Genomic DNA, 10,089 nt, shown 5'->3' with positions numbered 1-10,089 from the left:
ACCACAGAGCTGTCAAAGGACACCAGGGAGAAGATTGTTCACCAGAGACAAGACTAAGACGAACCAAATTACAATAAGGAAGGAGCTTGGAGAGAAGAGTTCAAGAGTTATACTGTATTTATCCCACAATGGGAAATTTGTTCTCCGCATTTGACCCATCCCCTGGGGGAGCAGTGAGCTGCAGCCGAACCGCACCCGGGAGGCAGTAGCCTGGATGATGTTAATTGCTCGCCATTGACATGGTAATTGCCCCCATAACCATTGTTCATTCCGCTCTGGGAATCAAACCCTGGTTTCCTGCTGTAGCCTTTCACCTTACCAACCGAGCTACCCAGCCGCTTCATTATATATATATATAGTAACACACGCTGCTCTTGCAGAGCTCTTGCTTAAGCAAGTACATGTCCAGAACCATCTGAAGTTCTCAAGAGACCATCTAGATGATTCAGGGACGGATTAGGAAAATGTCATGTAAACAGATAACCTTCAGTGGGAGTGTTGATTTTAAAATGTAAAAAGTGTCTGGATCTTCCTGTATGACGATTTCAAATGACAGCGACAAAGTCTGTGTCGTCCAGCGACAGCCCTCAAACATCACAGCTCTTAAGAAGATCTCCTTGGATGAATGGACCAGTGTGTTAAAACCTAGTGAGGACCTTCAGGAAACATTTGACCTCTGTTATTGTCAACTAAGGTTATATTACAAAGTATTGAAGTCAACTTTTGTTTTTGACCAGATACTTATTTTCTGCAACTTTATGCAAAGGATCTTTTTAATCATACAGAGTTCCTGGATTCTTTTTTTGTTTTTACATTTTGTTTCTCACAAGTGAAGTACCTATGATGAACATCACTGACTTCAACAACTTTGAGAATTGGAGACAAATACTTACTGTGTGTAGACATAAAACCAACGAAACAATAGCAAAGAGGAAGAAAAATTGCCAAAGACAAAGCAGTTGGATGTATTTTGTGTCAACGTTGTGGTCTCAAAAGAACCACAGTGGTGCAAAGTTGTGCTTCTATAAAAATTTTGAAACTAGACAAGTGAAAATGAAAACAGGAAGTGATTTGTCTTTAAACTACAACAAATTTAGGCTCAACACTGATCTTCCATCATGGTTTGGTTCTTTTTTTCAGCCATTTCTATAGAAAAAAATGTTTGAGAAAAACCCCTATTTTGCAAACAATACCAGAAGCAAAGCCACAAAAAACTAAGCTATGTATTTGGGTGGAGAATTAAAACACGTTTTTTAAGTGTCTGCAGCACGAAAGCTGTTTCAGTTAAACATGCGCCTCTGATATTGTGTGTGAGACTAATGAGCAGCCTTTGAAACCCCACAATCTGAGGTGTGTGGAGGACTGGGCTATTGTGATTGTGACAGATCTCCCATTTGCTGTTGTGAAACGCAGAAGGCTCTGTTTCATAGGTCAACTCTGCAGCTTGTTGATGTTTTTCTAAAATTGTGAAAGCTGAGTTAAACCACACTGGTTGCGTCTGACCTGCAGCAGAATTACTGCTCGGACAGAATTTTTTGTGTGAGTGTAGCATTAAATAAACAGAAAAGCATTCCACATACTGGTAAAAAGTAGTAGTAAAAAGTCCTTGAAGCATCGAAAAACTGAAAAAGAAACAATATAATTTAGAGAAATTCTGAGTTGGAAAACAGTTACAACCACAGCATTGTGTGAGATTTATGTCTCATATCCTAAAAACTTCCACCCATGAAAAATAACTTATTTAGGGGATTTCTCTGGCAAAGGTGGGTGATTAGCTGCATTGACTTTCGTAACATTTTTTTTTTTACAAGTTTTTTTTCCTTCTTTACAAGCACTGTACATTTACTCCAAAGAGTTGTCTAATTTTATCACACAAAACATCTGACTTTTGCACGAGTTAATTTATGATCAAAAAGTGTTGTGGTTCTGTTGTAATCTAAGTACTTTCTCTTAGTTTGGAACAGCTGGGCGGCTTCTTTTTGTGATGCACAATAATAGTGGTGGATCAACATAGATATTTATCAGCATCACAAAGCTGACTGTCAGTAATTCATTATGGTTAAGGTTTTGCATCAATGTGTCTGTAACAATGGTTTGAAAACGGAGAGACAGGGCAGTCTTCCTGAGTTTAGGCAACAAGCAGCAATGTGATGCTTTACAAAACACACTAAAAATTCACTTGAAATAAAAATATATAATTTATTTTCATTGTTTGGATCCTACATCAAAGTTTTTAATGTCAGTTTCTGCTAACATGTTTTAGAAAGTGACTGGATCAAGGAAAAGTAAAATGTGGATCTCCAATGTCACTCTAATCTATAATTTTTAAATATCTGTTGTTGCTGCAAAAATGACAGTAAAGACTAATTTTATTCAGATATTTCTTTTTTTATTTTATTTTAAATGACAAGAATTTGCACATTAACATTTTTTGCTACACCTCTTAGGTTTTTGAGCATGAATCAGACCTGTTCATAAGACTTTATTGTTTTTCTCACCTGCTGCTTTTGGATTGTCACTATAATAATATATTGAATGATTACTTTTAACTTCTACTATTATTTTTGAAGTACCTTGACTTGACTGCAAATGTAATGTATTTTTCACGCCTCTGACTCCAATTCATTGTACCTGTAATGTTTTGGATAAGCCTGAAGCCCGCAGATATAGAACTAAAATGAACTTTGTTTCAGAAAAAAATACATATATATATTCGGTTTTTAGCATTTTTTTTTTTGAAAGAGCTATGTATCCTCATTTGAAGATGGTTGCACTCCAAACACCGGCCTCTCTGTTCCGCCGCATACAGATGGAGGTCAGAAATGACCAGGAGCCGCATCACTCACGCCATCGGAATCTCCGCCAGCTGCGCAGGCTCAGTACGCCGCACTGTCAAATCAGGGCTTTCCGTCGCTCTTCGCGGATTTACTTGATTTATATATTTAATACTTCCTTAATATAATCCACGCCGACTTCAAAGACGCACAGACTCACAGTCAGACCACCTTCAGCCTGCATTTGTCAGTGAGTAACATTTGTGTCATTTTTGAGGAGAGAGAGGGGGGCGTCCTTTGTTTTTAGATCGGGACAACAATGATTCCTACGCGCATGATTGAGGGAGACGGTGGATCACAGATCAGGATTCCAGTTTTTTTCCGCGTGCATATATATATGTGGTCGTATAGATCGCGCGGGTTTAAAAGAAGAGAAGCAGATTTAGTTTGGTTGTTTTATTGAAGCTAATTTTTCCGCTTTCACAAAACAGCTGAGCTTAAGGTGACCTTATTCTGTTTGCTGAACGGAGAAAAATGCAAATGTTTGCTTACGTTTAAAAATGAGGCACAAAAAAGAGCGATTTTAATAATGTCATGTAATAAAAATGGGCCAGGGAGGAGATTGCCTAAATTGATCGAGTTGCTTTTGCAGACTTTTAGTAAAAATGCCAACAACGACCCTGACTCCTTTCTGTCATGCAGAGACTTGTATTCTTCTTCCCTGCAGCTGCATTTTCTCTCCTTAATTCACTGTTTTGATGTAGTCAGGCTCTACAGCTCATGCAGTGAACCTGCTGTTACGTAGATCCTCATTTGGGAACGACACTCTTTACGGCAGCTCTGACGTCATATCGCCCGCCTGCGCCATCATTGAAACATACAGGGGGCGAAGGAAAAAAAAGGCTTTTATGTCCCAACATTTGTCCTGATGTTTGCCTTTCTTCAAAAAGACAAATCTGTGATTAATAGTCAAAGTTGACCAGGTTGATAGAATTAATCATTCATCAATTAATTGTCCATCTTTACTCCGTAACCGGTTAGTTGTAGGTAAAAAATGCCACCAAAAGTAGCATTTTCAAGATTTCATAAATTGCTCGTTTTGAAATAACATAATTAAAAATGTGCGCGTTGTAAATGTGTAAAATGATTTAAAAATGACTTATAATTGGTTTGAAGAAACGATGGCATTAAAGACTAGTGGTGATTATAAAATGATGCAATAAAGAATGTATACCAGTTATCTGTAGATGCATTAAGTAAAATGGTTCCTTTTTGAGGCTTTGAAATAGAAGACACTCTGTTTTTGTTAAGAATTTTTTTGTTGAGAACACTTTCATTTATCCATCCATCCATCCATCTTCCTCCGCTTATCCGGGACCGGGTTGCGGGGGCAGCAGTCTAAGCAAAGTCTTCCCTCGCCCCGGCCAGCTCCTCTGGGGGGACCCTTTGGCGTTCCTACGCCAGCCGAGAGACATAATCTCTCCAGCCTGTCCTGGGTCTTCCCCGGGGTCTCTGCCCAGTGGGACATGCCCGGAATACCTCTCCAGGGAGACGTCCAGGAGGCATCCGGACTAGATGTCCGAGCCACCTCAACTGGCTCCTCTCAATGAGGAGGAGAAGCGGTTCTCCTCTGAGCTCTCTGCGGGTGACCGAGCTTCTCACCCTATCTCTAAGGGAGCGCCCAACCACCCTACGGAGGAAGCTCATTTCAGCCGCTTGTATTCGGGACCTCGTTCTTTGGGTCATGACCCAGAGCTCATGACCAAATGTGAGTATTGGAACGAAGATCAACCGGTAAATTGAGAGCTTTGCTTTTTGGCTCAGCTCTCTCTTCACCATAACAGACCGGTACAACGACTGCATAACTACGGACGCCGCTCCGATCCGCCTGTCAATCTCACACTCCGGTCTTCCCTCACTCGTGAACAAGACCCCAAGGTATTTAAACTCCTCCACCTGGGGCAGGGACACTTCACCCACCGAGAAATAACAAACTACCTTTCTCCGGTCGAGAACCATGGCCTCAGATTTAGCGGTGCTGACTCTCATCCCAGCCGCTTTACACTCGGCCGCAAACCGCCCCAATGCACGCTTGAGGTCCTGGCTCGATGAAGCCAAAAGGACAACATCATCTGCAAAAAGCAGAGAGGAAATCTTGTGGTCCCCAAACCAGAGCCCCTTTGGCCCCTGGCTGCACCTAGAAATTCTGTCCATAAAAACAATGAACAGAACCGGTGTTAAAAGGCAGCCCTGCCGGAGTCCAACAGGTCTGACTTCCTGCCGGCTATGCGAACCAAGCTCTTGCTCCGGTCATACGGAGACCGGACAGCCCTCAGTAAGGCTCCCCGGACCCCATACTCCCAGAGTACCCTCCACAGGATACCATGTGGGACGCGGTCAAACGCCTTCTTCAAATCCACAAAATGGACTGGATGAGCGAACTCCCACGAACCCTCCAGCACCCTGAAGAGGGTGTAGAGCTGGTCCTCTGTTCCACGACCAGGGCAGAAACTGAACTGTTGTTCCTTGATCTGAGGTTCGACTATCGGATGGACTCTCCTCTCCAGAACCCTGGCATAGACTTTCCCAGGAAGGCTGAGGAGTGTGATTTTCCCCAGTAGTTGGAACACACCCTATATCTGCATTGTTCATAAATTAGTAATGACCTCATCTTTTAAAATGTCTATTTCAAGCTTATCTGACTCACAGCTTAACCTGGAAAAGTATGATGATGTCGGCATCATCTTTATGAAAACATTTCCCCTAAATTTAAATAGACATGGCAGGAAGCAAAGAAAAAAAGCCTTTCCATCTCCATGGATCCCTCTTGGTTGTATATGAGATGTGTCGGGCACAGGCCTCTTGTTGACAAACCTTTGATCTTCTCTCTGTGGTTTCCTTCTCAGCTCATCTTTTTGACGCACTTGAATCAACCGCTCTGACCCAGATAACAGCTGAGTGCCTGCAGTGAGGCCAGCCTCCCTGAGCTCCCTGCGCTCAGAGCTGACTGTCAACGGCATCCAACCTTCCGTGCCAGTCCTGCTTCCATCCAATCACGGAGAAGACATGGCAGATCCTGGCCTCACATCTCCCTCAGGAACCCCCCTGCGCTCACCCAATGCCCCTCTCACCCTCTCCTTCCCCTTCCTTAGGGAGGGAAGTCGGGTGTGGGAGGAGCGAAGGGAGCAACCGGTGCCGCACGATCTTCCCAGCCCACTGCCGACCAAACGCAACCGTACCTACTCAGCGTAAGTCTGGCCACTACCATCAAGAGTTTAACATAATGAAATAAAATGAAGTAAGTCCAAAGTTCCAAATCATGCAGTTCTTCAAATAACCACTAGAGGCTGGTTTCAGAAGGGAGCATCTTTTCACCTACTTCCACGTTAAATGACAACTTTAAACTGAAGATGATTTATGTAATCAGCAGTTTCGAGTTTATTAAAGATTAAATTTGTACATTATTAGTGTCATGTTTTTGGATTGGCAAGTGGGTGGAATCCAAAAAAGCCAAATAAAAAAACTCTCCTTTTACTCTGTCCTGCTTATTTGCCTATTTGAGGAACTTTTGCTGAATTTAGCTGAGTAAACTTAAGTCACTTCAGACTTACTTTGGATAATTAGATCTATGGGTGATGTCAGAGATCATTTGCCTATTTATGTATGTTCTTGTCCAGGACCCCCTCACTGGGCCTGACAGGTCATGTGACAATGCACTGTCCATCTTGTTGCCTGATGGGTGTTTTGTCCTGCTTGTTATATTGCATGTTCATATGACCAAAGGGTTTTTCCATCTCTTTAGCATGTGACTAGAATTTTTCTGCTGTCTGAATACTTGCAGTAGTCTCTACAGACCACTAGGGGTCCTCAGAGACACATTCAGCCCACAGAGCATCTGAACCACATTCCAAAGTCCAGTCTTTGCAGGCTTTCTTACATTCAAATGCAACAATGTCAGAACACATCAGAACGAAACAAAACTCAAATCATACAAAAAGAACAAAATACTTTACTGTTCTGCAACTTTGTTACTTCATCTCCACTGAAATATAGGATTTAATGACTGACATGTGTGATTGAGATGTTCTGACCTTTGTGCTGCAGGACGGTCCGTGCTCACTCAGGTCCCGTTTTTAAGGGCGTCTGTAAAAACTTCTCCAGATCCCAAGGTCATGGTTTCATCCAGCCGTCGCATGGCGGGGAAGACATCTTTGTCCACATCTCAGAGTAAGTCATGCTGCACCTGCAGTGCAAAGACTGCATGAACTGTTTATGAGCTTAAACTAAGGTCACTACTAATACAAAATATCTGGAAACAGTGATAAGTTAATTTCCAGCTGATTTTCTTCCTCTTTGAGTTGTATCTTCATTCAGCTACTCTGCACAGACTTTTTTCTTATTCTGGGCACAACAAGGATTCCCTCACTGAATCATTTTTTTTATTTTTCATCTTCTTTACCGTTTATTCCCTTTTGGGGTCACGGGGTTGCCGGAGCCTATCCCGGCCACTTGGGCGAAGGCAAGGGATGCCCTGGACAGGTTTGCCAGTCTGTCGCAGAGTAGAATATCCTCAATCACACATCCATTCGCGCTCACACTCACACCTATGGACAATTTAAAGTTACCAATTAACCTATGAAGCATGTTTTTGGACGGTGGGAGGAAGCCGGAGATCCCGGAGAAAACCCACGCATACACGGGGAGAACATGCAACTCCACACAGAAAGGTCCCCCATTGATGTTTTGTTTTTTTATGTCCCCCAGCCGGGACTTGAACTGGGGGCTGTGCTAACCACTGCGCCACCGTGCAGGCCAAGCTCATTTTTTTTTAATGAAGTAAAAAATGTAAAAAGACATTTTTATATTTTTAAATAAAAATAACTCTGTAGCATAAGGGTGCAGCAGAAGAGAAAACAAATTTTTGTTTATCCAAAAAAAAAATAAGGATAAATTAATACAAAAAAACAAAAATGTGAATACCGTATTTTTCGGACTATAAGTCGCCCTTTTTTTCATAGTTTGGCAAGGGGTGCGACTTATACTCCGCAGTGACTTATATTAGAACTAAATTGAAATAAATACATTGTTAACCCTCCTGTTATGTTCATTTGTGAGGAACAGAGATGATGTTCTTGGGTCAATTTGATGTATGAGGTATGTTAAGTGTTAAGAGTATGTTAAGTGACTCAGAGAATCAGCAAACCTTTTTTTAAAGTAAGATCTTGAAGGCTAACAACATAATATTCTATTTTCCAATGATTTCATAGATTCAGAAATGCAATAAAAATGACAACAGCTTCTACAAATACAGGATGAAAACAGAGTATTAGTTGGACAATGATGCTTTATGAAAGGAATAAATAAATAAGTATGAGAAAGAATTACTGTGAAATTATGAGATAAACATTCTGCTATTATTGTGTCATATGAGGTTGTGCAAGTTATTATATCTTGGTCTCAGATTTTGTCAAATAAATTTCCTGTCAAAATGCGACTTATAGTCCAGTGCGACTTATGTGTTTTTTTCTACTTTATAATGCATTTTTGGGCTGGTGCGACTTATACTCCGGAGCGACTTATGTCCGGAAATTACGGTAGTAATTTTGTAATGAGGCATTATTTTAAATTTGAGCAATAATGATAATGTTAGGGGGCAGAACACTTCTATGAAATAGTTTAGGACACGGTCTCAGGAATATTTGTTGTTACTAAGTTAGATGTTTTTAAAGGTTAATGCATCACTGCTGCACATTTCCTGTATTTCAGCATCGAGGGGGAGTATGTTCCTGTTGAAGGAGATGAGGTCACATACAAAGTGTGCCGAGTCCCACCAAAGAATGTGAAGGTGCAGGCTGTGGATGTGAAGATCACACACCTGAACCCGGGGACCAAACATGAGACCTGGTCTGGCCAGATCATCAGCTCCTAGTGACGGTGCTCAGCGTCTGATGGGGGGGGAGGAACTTGGCTTTTCTGGGGTCAGACTCTCATCCTAAATATGTTTAATTCTTCACAGTAAAGTGCTCGGGTCCATAGTTAGACTGTGAGGCACAGCACTGTTTCAAAACTGCCCCCATTCAACAATCAACTCTGCACGAGACACAGAAACTTTTTTATTTCAGGTTAAAACATACATTTTCTTTTTTTAGTTAAGATAAAGATGGACCTATTGATAAAAAACACCGTATTCCAGAGTAGCTCTGTTTATTCAAAATGAGCCTAAAGCATTAAAAAGCGTTGAGGAAAAAGGTGGTTCTGATATACAGACCACACAATTCTGACTGTATATAAATGCAGACAAGATGAAAACACGCAAAAGTGTCAACCTCAGAACCACAAAAAAAACTGAATTAAAGAAAAACATAAAACAAATGGGACATAAAGAAATAGCTTGGATCAAGTTAATAATCTGAATTTGTTTAACATTTTAAATTTGTGATTACTAAAAAAGTGAGGATTTTTCTGTTCTACTTTTGGCCACTGATCCTTCATTTTACAAAAACTACACACAATATTTTTGATGAAACTGATAGAGAAATGTGAAGAATTGTTTACTAAAAGCAGCAAAAATCTCAAAAGATGTAGCCTGATCTCCTATGATCCTACGATGCAAACTCTTGTTATTTATTCATGTATTGTCTTGTTTTTGGGTGAGTGTCTCCTAAAAATCTGGACTCAATTTGACGTCTAAATTCAGCATTTGCAATGCATATTTTTGTGTGAGACTTTGTAAAACTTGGCTTCACATTTTACTAGTTGGTGTCAATAAAGTTCATTCCACACCATGTTGTTTTCAAAGTAATTGTATCTTACATAATATGTGTGTTTGTTTACACTTACAATATGTCAGCCACAAATTCTCTGTCTGTCAGTGTCACTGCTCGAATCTTAATATCAAATTCTGTTGCATTAAGTGTCAAAAAGCTGTGGAGGATGTGGTGGTGATTCTGAGCCTCTTAACTACAATAAAGTTTAATTTGGGATTTTGGTCAAATGTGTTTTCATAAAAAAACATTTTGGTTTTATTGTTTATTTTTCTATTTTACTTCCTGTTAGTTGGTAAATACATATTGGTGGCTGGATTATGTGGGATTGTAGGAAGTTGTCAAACTATTATCCCTAAACTATATCCCTTTTGTAACACTGGTGTGCTTTTTTGATAACTTTAAATTAGCAGCTCATCCTAATTTGTTAAAAAAGGAGTAACACACAGTGATGGATACTTCATTTTTTTCTGCAATCAATGGTTAATCACAAAAGAAAAGTAATGAAAAAGTATTTTTGGGTCAACAGTAAGTCTAACAATCCAATATTA

The 10,089-nt window shown here is 40.4% G+C and overlaps 1 protein-coding gene across 1 annotated transcript; it reads left to right on the top strand.

Annotated features, from left to right (window-relative positions):
- The first annotated feature begins 2,798 nt into the window (after positions 1-2,798).
- On the top strand, positions 2,799-9,757 carry csdc2b (cold shock domain containing C2, RNA binding b). The gene is made up of 4 exons (XM_004071791.5): positions 2,799-3,024; positions 5,681-6,022; positions 6,879-7,001; positions 8,541-9,757. The coding sequence occupies exons 2-4, from the start codon at positions 5,841-5,843 to the stop codon at positions 8,701-8,703; spliced, it is 468 nt and encodes a 155-aa protein (XP_004071839.1). The 5' UTR covers positions 2,799-3,024; positions 5,681-5,840; the 3' UTR covers positions 8,704-9,757.
- Positions 9,758-10,089: the final 332 nt, after the last annotated feature.

This window comes from Oryzias latipes, chromosome 8, assembly GCF_053564925.1.
Source record: "Oryzias latipes strain Hd-rR chromosome 8, Olatipes_Hd-rR_3.1".
NCBI classification, from domain to species: Eukaryota; Metazoa; Chordata; class Actinopteri; order Beloniformes; family Adrianichthyidae; genus Oryzias; species Oryzias latipes.
This window is presented reverse-complemented; position numbering and strand designations above follow the sequence as displayed.

Bases quoted from the DNA above. Each gene is read 5' to 3' on its own strand.
- csdc2b (XM_004071791.5), top strand. From the start codon at position 5,841: ATGGCAGATCCTGGCCTCACATCTCCCTCAGGAACCCCCCTGCGCTCA. The intron at 6,023-6,878 runs GTAAGTCTGGCC...TTTGTGCTGCAG, and splicing joins CGCAACCGTACCTACTCAGC to GACGGTCCGTGCTCACTCAG. The intron at 7,002-8,540 runs GTAAGTCATGCT...CCTGTATTTCAG, and splicing joins ATCTTTGTCCACATCTCAGA to CATCGAGGGGGAGTATGTTC.